We start from the raw sequence: 17626 nt of genomic DNA on the forward strand, positions 1-17626 counted from the left end.
AAGTTGTGACTAATGAAGTAGCTTGTTAAGATGTGGCCAATGGGAMAGTTGACCTGGTTAACAGGAGGCCTGGGTTGAAAATAAGAGAGAGGGGGACGTTGAAAATAAGAGAGAGGGGGACGTTGAAAAAAGAGAATGGAGAGACGTTATCAGTGTTGAAGAAAAACGACTAAAGAAGACTATAAGGAGGGAACAACGACATACCTACAGAGTTTTGAAGGGAAATACYGATTTTATTTTTTATAAGAGTATTATTATTTTGTTAAGAAAGACCTATTGGAGACTGGAGCTGCCTTCGCATTGTGGATACATTCAACATCCTCAAGGTTAGCCTAGCATCTTGCAAGGTCTGGAGAGAATTACTTGTGGACGATCTGCGAATTATGGTTTTCACGGGATGTCMGTTGCTGCTACGGAGTACTGGCTGCATTGAAAACTGTGTTTGCTGTGGATCTTGTGAGYACACCTGCACCAAACTGCTATACGTTGCTGAGGAAATATCTACGAGTAGTCAGTAACTGTAAGGACCAACGCTAGAGTAGAGAAACAGGTACGGTGAGTCAAACATTTAATTAGGAACAGACATGAAACAAGACAGGAACAGCGTCAGCACACGGGTATACAAGGACATATGACAATCAATGCTGAAGTAGGGAACACAGCGGGGAACAGACAGATATAGGGGAGGTAATGACAGAGGTGATTGAGTCCAGGTGAGTCCAATAATCGCTGATGTGCGTGACAGAGGAAGGCAGGTGTGCGTAATGATGGTGGCAGGAGTGCGTAATGCTGGGGAGGGGGAAAAGGGGGGGGGGGGGGGGGACGACCCCCCCCCCCCCCCCCCCCCCCTCTAGTGGCACCACCCGGCGTCCCACCTGGGCGAGCCTGATGGGCCAGCCGAGGCACGGGTGCTGGACAAGCCGGCTGGGCGTGAAATCCCGACGAACCGGCAGAGGTGTGAGAGCCTGGCGAGCCGGCTGAGGCATAGGAGTCTGACGATTCGGCTGAGGCATAAAGGCCTGTCTATCCCGCTGAGGTGTGGGAGCCCGATGATCCGTCGGAGGCGTAGCAGCCTGACGAGCCGGCTGGGCGTAAAAACCTGACGATCTGGATGAGGCTTGACGTGGGATGGCTGCCTTCCGAGCCAACCGGGGCAAGAAACCTCTCGAGCCAGCTTGGGCGTGACAGCCTGACGAGCTGGCTTAGGCACCCCCGGTTCTATCGGTGGCGGCCCCCGGACCCGACGTCACCACCAACCGGAAAGCCAGCACTCCCCGATGCTTCGTTTGTAAAGCCCTTTTTACATCAGCCGATGTCACAAAGTGCCGTACAGAAGAAACTCAGCCTAAAACCCCAAACAGTAAGCAATGCAGATGTAGAAGCACAGTGGCTAGGAAAAACTCCATAGAAAGGCCAGAACCTAGGAAGAAACCTAATCATTTTATCTGAAGTTAATACTCTAGTTTGTAATCACCCTAGCGAGTTTACAATAGGGATTCTTATGTCCTAATATCTCACCTAATATCCCATGTTGTTCAGAAATCTAAGTAAGGTAATATTGTAAGAGTCAAATTCGAGCCTGGTGAGAGGGTTACATATGTAAAACCATCGAAATACCCTGTTGGAAAATGGTGGTTGAATATTATCATAAGCATTTAAGATCGACTTTCASTACACATGGCTCGATGGGATCTGATTATTGTCCACACACAAATAGTCATCTAAAAAATGCAGAGCCACTAATGCAAACTCCATTCATTATTACTAAAGATGTGAAGATGGCCTTACTTTGCTTCCATCTCCTTGTGCATCCAGAGCAGAACCAGTCAACGCATGTTCAGTTTCTGGAATAGGCTGCTTTTCACAGCTTGAGGTCTGCAAAGAAAGAGAGGGATCGTAAATGACATGGTTTCAAACTGCTTCATGTCAATAAGGGTCAAGTAACTGACATTAATAATTTCTCATTTTGTAGCATAAAAGTAAATTGCAGGCGGTTTGCTTAGAACTTTCTATTAGGGCTGAGAATTGCCTCACAATACCATATTATCACAATACATCGCTGCCGATACGATATGTATTGCGATTGTCACGATTCTATATGTATTGCGATTCTATACTGTGATTCTATTGCAATTTCCTAAGCATATTGCTCACTATATGTCGGCTGCAGAGAGACGAGAGAGCATGAGAAAAATGTTGATCAGTCATGGAAATAAAAGTGCTGAAAAAATCTTGGCTCAACTGAAAAAGAAGATGGAAAACAGGATGAAAAATACCAGAGTTTTGTGCAGGTACAGCCGACTAGCGCTAGCTAATACTACCTAGAAAAAAATCATAATAAATATATATATACAGTACCAGTCAAAAGTTACTCATTCCAGAGTTTTWKATTTTTACTATTTTCTACATTGTAGAATAACAGTGAAGACATCCCAGAGAGAATGCAAAGAGTGTGCAAAGCTGTCATCAAGGCAAAGGGTGGCTATTTTTAAAGAAAATCAAAAAATATATTTGATTTGTTTAACAACTTTTTTTGGTTACTACATGATTCCATATGTGTTTATTTCATAGTTTTGATGTCTCAACTATTATTCTACAATGTAGAAAGAGCCAAAAATAAAAAAACCCTGGAATGACTAGGTGTGTCCAAACCTTTGACTATGCTTCTACACCTGCATTGCTTGCTGTTTGGGGTTTTAGGCTGGGTTTCTGTARAGCACTTTGAGATATCAGCTYATGTAAGAAGGGCTATATAAATACATTTGATTTACTGTATATATTATAAAAATTGTACAAATCGATACTTGGAGTCAAAGTACTGATATAATATCATCCAAAACAAATCAAGACTGACCTTCAAGTGCCCTTGAAAAAATGTATTATGTTATTKATTTCAGTCTAAATTACAATCTTATTGATTATTTAAAATAGAAGAGATTATCTAAAATAGACTAATATCGTTGTAGATAAATTATATTCTATAATTATATTCAATACTGTATGTATTCAAATTTGAGTTGGTTAAGTTTATTGGGTTTAACAAACTTATTTTTAAATAATTACATCTGAATAGAAAGATTATGAACATCTAATTTAAAATAATGTTTGTTAAGATCCCATTAATTATCGTGCAAATATAATTATACCAGATAAATAGGCCAGAATAAATAACAAATGTATCCAGCCTCTGGCATTAGTAGATAATAGGAAAAAAAGAAATGACCTAGATTTGCTGTCCAAACATAAAAAAGTATTTAGTAGTCAGCATCAGTATCTCCTGAAGTGAACACCAGAGTGAGATGTTATTGTCAGTAGCAACTAACCGATATCAATACATTTAATTTCACCTCCTGCATCTTAATATTGGCTCTGCAGACAGACATTCATGTCTTTTCTCATAAGGTATGAGTTGCACACTCCCAGCATACAGACACACTCCATTTGGATTCAACAAACCGATTGGCTCCATCACAAATCTTCAGAGAGTCATCTATCAACTCTTTCATCCCCCCAGTCGATCACCATGGTAACCAGGCTTGTGCCTGATCTCACCGAAGACTAGCTTTCAGACAAAGGGGAAGGGCTATTAGACATATTCTAGTCTGAATAGCTCCATCATGTTGTAAGAGAATAAAGTGTGATCTCGCCGATAACAAGATAAACATGCTAAATGTGTCTGTGTTTTGATGGATTGAATCTGCCGTGGCTTTCACCCATTTAATTGTCGTAGCCACACAGTTCAAATAAATAATCAAACGCTTACAATGGATTGCATAGGAACCTTCTGTGTGATGCAAGATGGTTGACAATAGCCCAGAAAAACATGGAACAATGTGTCTATTGTTGTCCCTTTTAATTCACATTCTTCCTGCATCCTGGTACTAGAGAACTCATTGCTATTCTCCTACAGAGCCCCAGAGGATAGATACACAGACACCTAAACGGGCTGGTCTGAGACCCACTCAACCGAAACACCCACTCCTGCTGTGCCAAGCTTGCAGTGCCCAAGCAACACTATACTCTTTGGGAGGAGCGACCAATTGGAGCCGAGCTAAAGAGGGGCAAAGCCTGTGTTCTGCATAGCAGCACGGCACCGATAGAGCGCATGGTAAGTGGGATGGAGAGAGAGAGGTGGGGATAGAGAGACGGAGGGGGATAGAGAGAGAGGTGGGGATAGAGAGACGGAGGGGGATAGAGAGAAGGAAGGGGGATGAGAGAGAGGTGGGGATAGAGAGACGGAGGGGATGGAGAGAGGGGATGGAGAGTGGGGATAGAAGAGACGGAGGGAATAGAGAAGAGAGGTGGGGATAGAGAGACGGAGGGGACTAGAGAGACGGGGGGGATAGAGAGACGGAGCAGGGAGGGATGGAGGGAGAGTGGGAGGGGGGATGGAGAGAGAGGTGGGGATAGAGAGACGGAAGGGGGATAGAGAGAGAGAGAGCAAGAGAGAGAGGGGGATGGAGGAGAGAGAGAGAGTGAAGGGAGATTTGGAGGGGGGATAAAGAAAAGAAGGTGGGGATAGAGAGGACGAGGGGGATAGAGAGAGACAAGAGAGAAGAGGGGATAGAGAGAGACGAGGGGGGATGAGGGGATAGAAGAGAGAAGAGAAGATAGAGAGAAGAGAGAGATAGAGAAAAGGTAACTAAGGTGATTAGCTCTCAAAGACTCTAAGCCAAAAGATGTGGTTGGGCTGGACCATCTACCTTTCTTAAAAACTACAAAAGAGTCACTCATTGGCCATTACTAAGGCACCAACACATCTATTGGCTCGGGGTGTTTCCAAGGGTATGGAAGTCGGCCAATAATAACCGCTCATGCTGACGTGAGTAATACAGGCCCATTAGTATACTACCTGTGGTGTCAAAGGTTGTTGAAAAGTGTGTAGCAGAACAACTGATTGCCCACGCTCAACAACAGCCCTTCACATTACACTCCATGCAGTTTGGCTTCAGACGAAACACTCCACAGAAACGGCAACTGCTTTCTTCTAGAAAATGTGAAGTCCAAAGATGGATAAAGGGGGCGTTGTTGGGGCTGTGTTTCTGGACCTAAGGAAGGCTTTTTGATACTGTTAACCATGAGACTTCTCATCACAAAAATTGTTCAAGTTCAACTTTTCCCCCGATGCCTTGGAGATGGATGAAATCATACCTTGAAGAGCAGAACTCAGTGTCTCAGAGTGAGTAATGAGCTGTCGCCCACTCTTAGCTATGATGTGGGTGTGCCCCAAGGGTCAATACTGGGGCCCCTCCTGTTCGCCTGTAACATTAATGATCTGCCTTTCTGTCTGTACTGGGCTGAAGTTCAATGTATGCAGATGATACAGTGATATATGTGCATGCAAAGAGCAAAACACAAGCTGCACAAGAACTCACTACTGTAATGGTCCAGGTTACAAAGTGGCTGAGTGACTCGTGTTTGCCATCTCAATGTGAAAAAAACTGTTTGCATGTTCTTCACAAAGGGCAACAGATGCTACTGAGCCAGATGTCTATGTGTCAGGGGAGAATCTCCAGGTGGTATCTGACACAAGTACTGACATACTTGTGTTCACGCCTGACCTTAGTTATCTTTGTTTTCTTTATTATTTGGTTAGGTCAGGGTGTGACGAGGGTGGTATGGGTGTTTTGTCTTCTCTAGGTTTTTTTGGTATATCTATGGGGTTTTGATATTGTCTATGTAAATGTAGGTCTATGGTGGCCTGAATTGGTTCCCAATCAGAGACAGCTGTTTATCGTTGTCTCTGATTGGGGATCCTAATTAGGTTGCCATTTTCACATTTTTTGTTTTGTGGGTTATTGTCTATATGTAGTTGCATGTCAGCACTCAGTGTTTATAGCTTCACGTTCGTTTTGTTATTTTTGTTTTATTCTTCATTAAAAGAAGAATGTATTTCCAATCACGATGCGCCTTGGTCTCCCTCTATACGACGAACGTGAAAACTGATTCCAACCTCTCTTAAAAAGCATGTGAAAAAGGTAATTCAAACCTAGCTTAATTTGCCGATTTATACGAAATTGTTTGACTACAGAGGTAGCAAAACTGTACTTCAAATCTATGATACTCCCCCACTTAACATACTGCTTGACTAGTTGGGCCCGAGCTTGCTGTACAACATTAAAACCTATTCAGTCTGTCTACAAACAGGCTCTCAAAGTGCTTGATAGGAAGCRCAATAGCCATCATCACTGTTACATCCTCAGAAAGCATGAGCTCCGGCACTTTTACTGAAACGTTSATTAATGTGCACTGTCCCTGTAAAAATAACATCAACTCAACTCAACTCAGGAGAGGAAGTAGTGAGGACGAGGAAAATTGACAATATGATCTAAATTGACTGAAAGCTACTGAGGCGGCGGACAATGTGAAATAAATAAATCACCTCTGAGAGGAAATAATCCTTGTCATCTTTCATTTTTACAGTACAAAATAATTTTGTGAAAACAGAACACAGGATTATCTGTCACTGTCACTTGCTTGTCTCAATCTCTGAATACAGTATGTTTACATGCAGACTAATAATTTGATATTAAACTGATTATGGCAGTAAGCCGAGTATGGCATTAGTCATGTAAAAACCTTACTCTGCTTATCTTAATCGGCGTTAGGTCATAATCGAAGTAAGCATACGCCGATTAAAASACCTGGTTTTATGAGCGATCTTTCAAATTATAAGGACATGTAAACTTCTTCATCATACTTACTGCGGTGTATTTGATCTGCACATGTGCCAGCAAGAGCAGCGTGAGCCTCCTTTTTTTGCGCGACTGAAGTGGGTTCGGGAAAAACTGAAAATATGCATCTAGAAATAGTTTTCAAATACAAACTTTATATGTCCGAACTGTGTTCTCACCTCACACAGGCTCTTCTCCTGGGTGCCTCTAGACTCCTGGGCCTCCTGTAGTTCTTTCTCRAGCTGTTCCAGACGAGCCACACGGATCTGTGAGGGGAGACAGAGAGAGAGTCTTTAGTCGCCACAGTCATTTTGTGGCACGACAAACATTGTCCAAACATTGTACAACACCCTCTGAGGGCAGTTTTAATATCTTGGTATTTTCATGTAAAATGTGAAGATGTGAACAGTTGCCAAATGTTACTGTGTGTGTTGCCATGACAGAGACAGACAMGGCAGAGTGCCTCTCCTTACCTGTGTCCTCTGGACCATTTCATCGCTGGTTCCGAAGCGTTCCTCCATGACAGAACGCAACTGCTGTGCCTCGAACTCCAGCTGCTGGCGAATGAGGTCAATCTGTATGGAGAACTGTTAAGATAAGGAAAAAGAGATTAGTTTCCGCACAACACAAGCCTCCATTTAGGGGCATTCTGAAACTAAATGGATGCTAGCTTCTCTGTCAAAGAGTTTAACCAAAGATTTAACCCAAGATAGACCAGAGCCTGTTGTTTCCAATGGGACCAAATTAATCCAAGTGGGCAGAACCAAGCATGAGCTAGAGAGATCCTACTGGCGCAATCTAGCATTTATTTGCATATTTRRGTTAMYGAACGCCTACTCTGTGAAGTGCGCGTGTGCAATAACTGAATTCGCCCTTGCACTCCTTCTAAACATTTTTTTTTTTTACTTWGGCAAAGGGTAAAGTCTTTAAGAAGCAGTCCACTCTGTTTGTTACAGATTATAGTTTTGGAAAGAGAACTGTATGGAGACCGAATGTTTCATTGACGAAAGAATCTGCAGAATGTCGGCCAAAATCCATCTCGCTCCATCTTCTCACACTGCCGGCCACTGGGTTTCCTCTCATCACCATATTTGGTAGTGAGTGGAAACACCAAGTGGATGCTTCACATTTATACATCCTGTGAAATATCTGTCTCATTGTTCTATTTGATGGTTTAACTCTCGCCTGTGCGCCTGTTAAAACAATAATGAGTTGATTTCATGACAATGAACATGCAAGAAAGCAATGAGCAATAAGACATGTTGTGTCTGTCTATGAAAGAATAAAGTAATGCTCTACTCATACTCTAAACTTGTTTCCAAAGAGTCATTTTCAAACAACAAGCACACAATGAAATACGAGGGGGCGACAGTTTTTAAAAAAGTGCCTACATTTCCTGCAACTGAGTGCTGAGTACAAGTATACTTTGTACTGTACTGCTGTCTGTTATGGTCCACTGTGTCTGAGTACTGTGAGGAGAGAATATTCTGGAGACTCAGTGGTGTTAAAGTGCTCTCACCGTGTCGATGCGTGGCAGTTGGTTCAGCCGCTGAGACAGTCCCTGGAGCTGGCTGTAGTACCAGTGACGCTCCCGCTCCTCCTTGTCTATCTCACTTAGCAGCATCGTTCTGGAACACACCCAGATACATMTAACACTTTGACTACCATCCACCACAACATCACTGGGGATTCATAGTACCTCGCTTTTTTTTTTTTTTGAAGGGACTAGTGATTTATAGTGAATTATAATTTTTAAGGTATTATTTTAAAGATGTTTGGTTTAGTATTACTAGTAATACATACATCTGATTGAACTATGGTAAAGTGCTAACCTCTCTTTGTAGAGGTCTTCCAGATGCTGGGCCGTAATGCGTCCGTCTCCCAGCATGGCTTTGGCCAGGGCTCCAGGGTGCACAGCCGTGCCCTCCCCAGACAGAGAGGAGCTCTGGCGGGATGAAGGCCGCAGGGGGCTCCTGGCTCTGGAGGAGGAGGGAGGCAAGCAGGCCAGACAATCGTCCATGTCACCCGACTGAGCTGCCAGACTGGCTAGACTGTCTGGGAGAACGCGCATGTTTTGCGGCTGGTACTTCAGCTCATAGTAGTTGGTCAAGTCCATGTGCAACTCTGAGAGAAATGTCATTCATATTTGGAAAAATAAATATGATTTTATTTTCWAAAAATGAATGATTGAAATGGCTGATATTGAATTAATTAATGAGTTGTGTACAATATCAGTCTAAACAGACATTAAATGGTGAGATAATAGACAGAAAAGCACAGTTAAGGCACACATACCTTTGAGCTGGTCCAGCACATCAGTCCTCCCGGAGGAGGCCAAAGTGCCAGCCTCCAGCTCCAGTTTGCTTTGCAGCCCCTTCAAAACRCCCTAGAGAAGAGAAAGCAATTCACTATCTGTGTCCAACCAGAAACCCAGTCAAATGAAATTGTTGTGGCCACAGTGAAACCAAAAATGAGTCACAACCTGTTGGGATTACAATGWCCTCCTAGAGATGAAAAAAGCAAAGCAACTACTGTATGCCTCCTATTCCTGTTCTTTCTTTTTCCTCAGTAGGCCGCCTGAAATCACAGCCAAGTCAATGTAAAATCCAAGCCTTTTCCTCAAATCAATATTCTCCAAGGGGTTGTTTTGAGGTTGGAAGGTTAGGTCTGTTTGCCACCAGTGTCTGGCTTTGTGAGCTCCCTACAGAGCGTCCTGGTTGTCTGCTGATAGCTCAAGCTGCCCTCAGGAATATAAAGGCTTTAGCTGGGGAGAATCCAGCTGTGTGCCAGAGGAGTGATAGGGCAGACCAGCATGAACTGGGGTTGGCACCTACAATTAAATCTCAAAATGGTGACCTATCCAGACTATTATATGATGCATGTCTATAAAAGCCAAARGTTTTGTTGACAAACAGACAGATACCTAACAGTAAACCCTAATTGCACATGTTGTGACAGGGAGGAGTGTATAGAAATCTGAAGCAGGTTTAGCCACAGAGACAAAAATGACTATCAAAGAAGAAATATCCTGTCAGACAAGCTGGGATTTCAAGCAGCAAAATAATCGATAACYAGAAAATGTCTTAGCGGGCTATATTGTCTAATGGTTTCCTTCTTCCTCTGCAGCTTGTCTCAATCCCTGGTGGTARCATTACTGTAACGAGGACAACTGGTTAGATCAGTGCAGAAAGAAGAATGATTTGAAGGGTAGCTCAGTGCCTCGTCTATCCAGGCCAGGAATTCTAGCCATGAAGCATTAGTGTCTTCAGTCACTCAGGAGAGAAACRGGGTCACTAGCGAAGGAGTTACATGAAGTCTACAGCATCCTTCAGAATTGGGGCTGAACTCTATCCATCTGAGGCAGAACTGAGTGGATTTTGAATGGGGAAATGTCCTATCTCTATCTAAATCATACTATTAGCCATGGCTTGACAAAATGGAGGGCATGTAGGCATAGAGAAAATCCCAAAYGAAAAATGTGTCCTTTTAAAAAACAAATGACAATTGCTGCCATCTTTATGAGCATCAAAGCAACATATTCTCATCTGTGTCTTCATATTTAAAAAAATCTTAAGTCCAGATGGATAGAAATAACAAACATAACAAATGAAGAGGTCAAGGAAATCTGGAAATGGTTGAAATTCCACCTTTCTAACCAATCATCAAATCAACACCCCAATGTTATCCTTCTATTCTTCTCCCTTAGCCCTGGGGTTGTCCCTCTAACCTCTCTCACCTTCATGTCGGTGGTCTCGTTTTCCAGCTTGGACAGGTGGTTGGAGTTGTCCTCCAGCTCTCTACGCAGGTGGGAATTCTCCTGGCGGAGAGCTTCCACCTGGTAGACTAGTTGGTCATAGGAAGCCGTGGAGTTTGCCATCTTCAGACAATGTTGTGGTCCCTGCAAGGCAGAAGAACAAGTGGGGCCGGAGGTTAATGAGCGTTGGAGATAACTTTCATGGCTAACTCCAGCACATTATGCATTGCTTATTATAATTCCATTGTGTCTTTGCAGCAACAGTTATAGGAAAACAGGCAGTTTATTTCATAATACAGTGCATTCGGAAAGTATTCAGACCCCTTCACCTTTTCCACATTTTGTTAAATTACAGCCTTTTTCTAAAAGTGTCCTCATCAATCTACACACAATACCCCATAATGACAAAGCAAAAACAGGTTTTAATGTTGTTGTTGTTTTTTATTTTATTTTTGACAAATAACACATTTACATAAGTATTCAGACCCTTTACTCAGTACTTTGTTGAAGCACCTTTGGCAGCGATTACAGCTTCGAGTCTTCTTGGGTATGACGCTGCAAGCTTGGCACACCTGTATTTGGCACACCTGTATTCTCCCATTCTTCTCTGCAGATCCTCTCAAGCTCTGTCAGGTTGGATGGGGAGCATCGCTACACAGCTATTTTCAGGTCTCTCCAGAGATGTTCGATCGGGTTCAAGTCCAGGTTCTGGCTGGGCCACTCAAGGACATTCAGAGACTTGTCCCGTAGCCACTCCTGCGTTGTCTTGGCTGTATGCTTAGGGTTGTTGTCCTGTTGGAAGGTGAACCTTCGACCCAGTCTGAGGTCCTGAGCGCCCTGGAGCAGGTTTTGTCAAGGTTCTCTCTGTACTTTGCTSTGTGCGTTTTCCCTCGATCCTGACTAATCTCCCAGTCCCTATATAAAACAGCTCACCCATCTAAAAACAATACCCCATAATGACAAAGTGAAAACATGTTTTTATAWWTTTTTTTCACATTTAGTGGAAATAAAATAAATAAATATCCCTGAGTCAATACTTTGTAGAAGCACATTTGGCAGTGCTTACAGCTGTGAGTCTTTCTAGGTAAGTCTCTAAGAACTTTCCACTCCTGGATTGTGCAACATCATCATTTTCAAAATTATTCAAGCAACTTTTGCCCATTATTCTTTTATAGTCTTCAAGCTCTGTCAAATTGGTTGTTTATCTTTGCTAGTGTAACGTCTGCTTCCAACTCACACTCTCAAACACGTAGATCCCCTGAAAGTAGCTCACTATCCAGCTCACACTCTCAAACACATAGATCCCCTGAACGCAGCTCACTCCAGATCCCAATCACCTGAATTCTGATCACCTGTTCACACACCGGTGTGTCATTATCACACACTATTTAGTTRAGTTCGTTGCACCCCATTATTGTGAGGTATTGTTTGTTTTGTGACACYCTTCTATTCGGAGCGCTGGTTTTCCCGTAATTTAATCCTCTCGTGTATGATAGTTTTTGCCTGGCTCACTAACGACCCTTTTTGCCTATTCCCTGCTTGTACTTTAGCCTATCGGATTTCCTGTTATCAACCTATTGCCTGATCTCCCAGACAACGWTACTAMCATTTTCCCTGCCTGTACTGTTGCCTTTTTGGACCCCCTGTGTATGACCTTCCTGCCCCTGGACCCAGCTACCTGCCTCCTCCTGTGGTCCTTTACAAATAAACATCTGCTGTGCGCTGTGCTTGAAACCAGCTCTCTGTCTCCCATCGTATTCATTACAGCRAGAAAAACATTTTCAGGTCTTGCCATAGATTATCAAGTAGATTTARGTAAAAACTGTAACTCGGCCACTCAGGAACATTCACTGTCTTCTTGGTAAGCAACTCCAGTGTAGATTTGGTGTTTTAGTTATTGTCCTGCTGAACGGTGAATTCATCTCCCAGTGTCTGGTGGAAAGTAGACAGAATTTTATTTTACACCCAAAAAAATTCACCTTTATTTAACCAGGTAGGCCAGTTGAAAACAAGTTCTAATTTACAACTGCGACCTGGCCAAGATAAAGCAAAGCAGTGCGACACAAACAACAACACATAATTACACATGGAATAAACAAACATACAGTCCAGAACACAATAGAAAAAAGTCTATATACAGTGTGTGCAAATGGCGTGAGGAGGTAAGGCAATAAATAGGCCATAGTAGCGAAGTAATTACAATTTAGCAAATTAACACTGGAGTGATAGATGTGCAGATGATGATGTGCAAGTAGAAATACTGGTGTGCAAAATAGCAAAAAAGTAAATAAAAACAGTATGAGGATGAGGTAGGTAGATTGGATGGGCTATTTACAGATGGGCTGTGTACAGATGCAGCGATCGYTAAGCTGCTCAGACAGCTGATGCTTAAAGTTAGTGAGGGAGATATAAGTCTCCAACTTCAGCAATTTTTGCAATTCGTTCCAGTCATTGGCAGCAAAGAACTGGAGGGAAAGGCGGCCAAAGTAGGTGTTGGCTTTGGGGATGACCAGTGAGAAATACCTGCTGGAGCGCGTGCTACGGGTGGGTGTTGTTATGGTGACCAGTGAGCTGAGATAAGGCGGAGCTTTACCTAGCAAAGACTTATAGATGACCTGGACCAGGTGAGTCTGGCGACGAATATGTAGTGAGGGCCAGCCGACGAGAGCATACAGGTCGCAGTGGTGGGTGGTATATGGGGCTTAGGTGACAAAATGGATGGCACTGTGATAGACTGCATCCAGTTTGCTGAGTAGAGTGTTGTAGGCTATTTTGTAAATTAAATCGAGGATTGYTAGGATAGTCAGTTTTACAACAGTATGTTTGGCAGCATGAGTGAAGAAGGCTTTGTTGCGAAATAGGAAGCCGATTCTAGATTWAATTTTGGATTGGAGATGTTTAATTTGAGTCTGGAAGGAGAGTTTACAGTCTAGCCAAACACCTAGGTATTTGTAGTTGTCCACATATTCTAAGTCAGAACCGTCCAGAGTAGTGATGCTAGTCGGGCGGGCGGGTGCGAGCAGCAATCGGTTGAAAAGCATGCATTTAATTTTACTAGTGTTTAAGAGCAGTTGGAGGCCACGGAATGAGTGTTGTATGGCATTGAAGCTCGTTTGGAGGTTTGTTAACACAGTGTCCAAAAAGGGCCAGATGTATACAGAATGGTATCGTCTGTGTAGAGGTGGATCAGGAAATCATCCGCAGCAAGAGCGACATCGTTGATATATAGAGAGAAAAGAGTCGGCCCGAGAATTGAACCCTGTGGTACCCCCATAGAGACTGCCAGAGGTCAGGACAACAGGCCCTCCGATTTGKCACACTGAACTCTATCTGAGAAGTAGTTGGTGAACKAGGCGAGGCAGTCATTTGAGAAACTAAGGCTGTTGAGTCTGCCGATAAGAATACGGTGATTGACAGAGTCAAAAGCCTTGGCCAGGTCGATGAAGATGGCTGCACAGTACTGTCTTTTATCGATGGCGGTTATGATATCGTTTAGTACCTTGGGCGTGGCTGAGGTGCACCCATGACRATTATCAGAAACCGGATTGCACAGCGGAGAAGGTACGGTGGGATTCGAAATGGTCAGTGATCTGTTTGTTAACTTGGCTTTTGAAGACTTTAGAAAGGCAGGGCAGGATGGATATAGGTCTTTAACAGTTTGGGTCTAGAGTGTTACCCCCTTTGAAGAGGGGGATGACCGCGGCAGCTTTCCAATCTTTGGTGATCTCGAACGATACGAAAGAAAGGTTGAACAGACTGGTAATAGGGGTTGCAACAATGGCGGCGGATAATTTTAGAAAGAGAAGGTCCAGATTGTCTAGCCCAGCTGATTTGTACGGGTKCAGGTTTTGCAYCTCTTTTAGAACATCTGCTATCTGGARTTGGGTGGAGAAGCTGGGGAGGCTGGGGCAAGTAGCTGCAGGGGGTGCAGAGSTGTTGGCCGGGGTTGGGGTAGCCAGGAGAAAAGCATGGCCAGCTGTAGAGAAATGCTTGTTGAAATTCTTGATTATCGTGGATTTATCGGTGGTGACAGTGTTACCTAGCCTCAGTGCAGTGTGCAGCTGGGAGGAGGTGCTCTTATTCTCCATGGACTTTACAGTGTCCTAGAACCTTTTGGAGTTAGAGCTACAGGATGCAAATTTCTGTTTGAAAAAGCTTGCCTTTGCTTTCCTAACTGACTATTGGTTCCTGACTTCCCTGAAGAGTTGCATATCGCGGGGACTATTCGATGCTAGTGCAATCTGCCACAGGATGTTTTTGTGCTGGTCGAAGGCAGTCAGGTCTGGAGTGAACCAAGGGCTATATCTGTTCTTAGTTCAACATTTTTTGAAAGGGGCATGCTTATTTAAGATGGTGAGGAAATTACTTTTAAAGAACGACCAGGCATCCTCTACTGACAGGATGAGGTCAATATCCTTCCAGGTTGATTAGAAAGGCCTGCTCGCAGAAGTGTTTTAGGGAGCATTTAACAGTGATGAGGGGTGGTCGTTTGACCGCGGATCCATAGCGGATGCAGGCAATGAGGCAGTGATCGCTGAGATCCTGATTGAAAACAGCAGAGGTGTATTTGGAGGGCAAGTTGGTCAGGATAATATCTATGAGGGTGCCCATGTTTATGGATTTAGGGTTGTACCTGGTGGGTTCCTTGATAATTTGTGTGAGATTGAGGGCATCTAGTTTAGATTGTAGGACTGCCAGGGTGTTAAGCATATCCCAATTTAGTTCACCTAACAGAACGAACTCGGAAGATAGATGGSGGCAGTCAATTCACATATGGTGTCCAGGGCACAGCTGGGAGCTGAAGGGGGTCTATATCAGGTGGCAACAGTGAGAGACTTATTTCTGGAGAGATTCATTTTTAAAATTAGAAGCTCGAACTGTTTGGGCATAGACCTGGAAAGTATGACAGAACTCTGCAGTAGATTGCAACTCCTCCCCCTTTGGCAGTTCTATCTTGACGGAAAATGTTGTAGTTGGGGATGGAAATCTCAGAATTTTTGGTGGCCTTCCTAAGCCAGGATTCAGACACAGCAAGGACATCAGGGTTGGCGGAGTGTGCTAAAGCAGTGAGTAAAACAAACTTAGGGAGGAGGCTTCTAATGTTAACATGCATGAAACCAAGGCTTTTACAGTTACAGAAGTCAACAAATGAGAGCTCCTGGGGACATGCAGGGCCTGGGATAACCTCCACATCACCCGAGGAACAGAGGAGGAGTAGGATGAGGGTACGGCTAAAGGCTATCAAAACTGGTCATCTTGTGCGTTGGGGACAGAGAATAAAAGGAGCAGATTTCTAGGCGTGGTAGGATAGATTCAGGGCATAATGTACAGACAGGGGTATGGTAGGGTGCGGGTACAGTGGAGGTAAACCTAGGCATTGAGTGACGATAAGAGAGGTTGCATCTCTGGACGCACTAGTTATGCTGGGTGAGGTCACCGCATGTATGGGAGGTGGGACAAAGGAGGTATCTGAGGCATGTTGAGTGGGACTAGGGGCTCCGCAGTGAACTAAAACAATGATAACAATCCTAAACAATAGTATACAAGCGCTATTTGACATTAGTGAGAATCATAYAGCGAGGCATAAAGCAATCACAGGTGTTGATTGGGAGAGCTAGCTAAGACAACAACAACAGGTAAAATGGCGATGATTGGGCAGAGAGGGTCAGTTAACTACACACAGGGCCTGAGTTCAAGGCTGGGGCCAACAGATAACCAAAATAAACAAAATGGAGTACCATGATTAATGAACAGTCCAGCAGGCATCAGCTATGTAGCCAAGTGATCATAGGGTCCAGTGAACAGCAATAGATGAAACAGGGAAGCCGCTAGGTAGTCGTTAGTACGCTAGCAAGCGGGAGACACAGCGTTCAAAAAGTTAGCAGGCCGGGGCTAGTAGAAGCTTCTGCTTTGACGTCCGGTGAAGGCCGGTTGAGGCACAATGGATGGAATTACGAAGGCCGGTTGAGGCACAATGGATGGAATTACGAAGGCCGGTTCAGGCACAATGGATGGAATTACGAAGGCCGGTTCAGGCACAATGGATGGAATTACGTCGGCAGACCAGTCGTGATGGAGCGGCGGGGCTCCGTGTCGACAAAGATGTTCATTGCTTTGCCACATTTTTTGCAGTTTTACTTGTTGCAAACAGGATGCATGTTTTGGAGTATGTTTATTCTGTACAGGCTTCCTCCTTTTCACTTTGTCAATTAGGTTATTATTGTGGAGTAACTACAATGTTGTTGATCCATCCTTAGTTTTCTCCTACCACAGCCATTACACTCTGTAACTGTTTTAAAGTCATCCTTGACCTCATGGTGAAATCTATGAATGGTTTCCTTCCTCTCTGGCAACTGGGTATCTTTGTAGTGACTGGGTGTATTGATACAACATCCAAAGTGTAATTAATAACTTCACCATGCTCAAAGGGATTACTCAATGCCTGCTTTTTYAAATGTGTACCCATCTACCAATAGGTGCCCTTCTTTMTGAGGCATTGGAATACCTCCCTGGTATTTGTGGTTGAATCTTTGTTTGAAATTCACTGCTCYACTGAGGAACCTTACAGATAATTGTGTTGGATACAGAGATGAGGTAGTCATTCAAAAATAATGTTAAACACTWTTATTGCACACAGTGTKKATGCAACTTATTATGTGACTTGTTAAACACATTTTTACTCCTGAACTTATTTAGGCTTGCCWTAACAAAGGGGTTGAATACTTATTGACTCAAGACATTTCAGTCTTTCATTTTTAATAAATTTGTACAAATTTCGAAAAACATAATTCCACTTTGACATCATTGAGTATTGTTTGTACATAATTCCACTTTGAATCCATTTTCAATTCAGGCTGTAACACAACAAAATGTGGAAAAAGTCAAGGGGTGTGAATACTTTCTAAATGTACTGTATAAACAACATACATAGAAAGAGCAATGCTTAGGGCTCTTCCATACATATAAACAACGGCCACATCTCTCCTCTCTGCAGTGTATGGTTGGCAGCAGATGGTACACAGAGAAACGTATCATCTGTCAAATCAAGTTTAGCTCCGTTTTGATCAATGTTTGTGCTTGGCCGAGCCTGTATTCACTCTGTGTGTGGCCATTCAATATGCTACAAAACACACAGACACAGGACTAAAAGGCAGCGAGCGTCTATCCCGTTTTCAAGCCTCATGACACAGTAACACAG

The 17626-nt window shown here is 43.4% G+C and overlaps 1 protein-coding gene across 1 annotated transcript in view; it reads right to left on the bottom strand.

Moving 5' to 3' along the window:
• Window positions 1-17626, bottom strand: part of LOC111952475 (adenomatous polyposis coli protein 2-like) — a 44017-nt gene that overhangs the window by 11647 nt on the left and 14744 nt on the right. The window contains exons 2-8 of the mRNA XM_023971169.2: window positions 10411-10572; window positions 8970-9060; window positions 8507-8798; window positions 8194-8302; window positions 7148-7261; window positions 6854-6940; window positions 1789-1875 (exon numbers count right to left, since the gene is read on the bottom strand). Coding sequence (XP_023826937.1) covers window positions 1789-1875; window positions 6854-6940; window positions 7148-7261; window positions 8194-8302; window positions 8507-8798; window positions 8970-9060; window positions 10411-10551 — 921 coding nt within the window. The 5' untranslated portion in view covers window positions 10552-10572. The remainder of the gene's footprint in view (window positions 1-1788; window positions 1876-6853; window positions 6941-7147; window positions 7262-8193; window positions 8303-8506; window positions 8799-8969; window positions 9061-10410; window positions 10573-17626) is intronic.

The sequence above is a fragment of the Salvelinus sp. IW2-2015 genome, linkage group LG26 (genome assembly GCF_002910315.2).
Source record: "Salvelinus sp. IW2-2015 linkage group LG26, ASM291031v2, whole genome shotgun sequence".
In the NCBI taxonomy this organism is placed as follows: Eukaryota; Metazoa; Chordata; class Actinopteri; order Salmoniformes; family Salmonidae; genus Salvelinus; species Salvelinus sp. IW2-2015.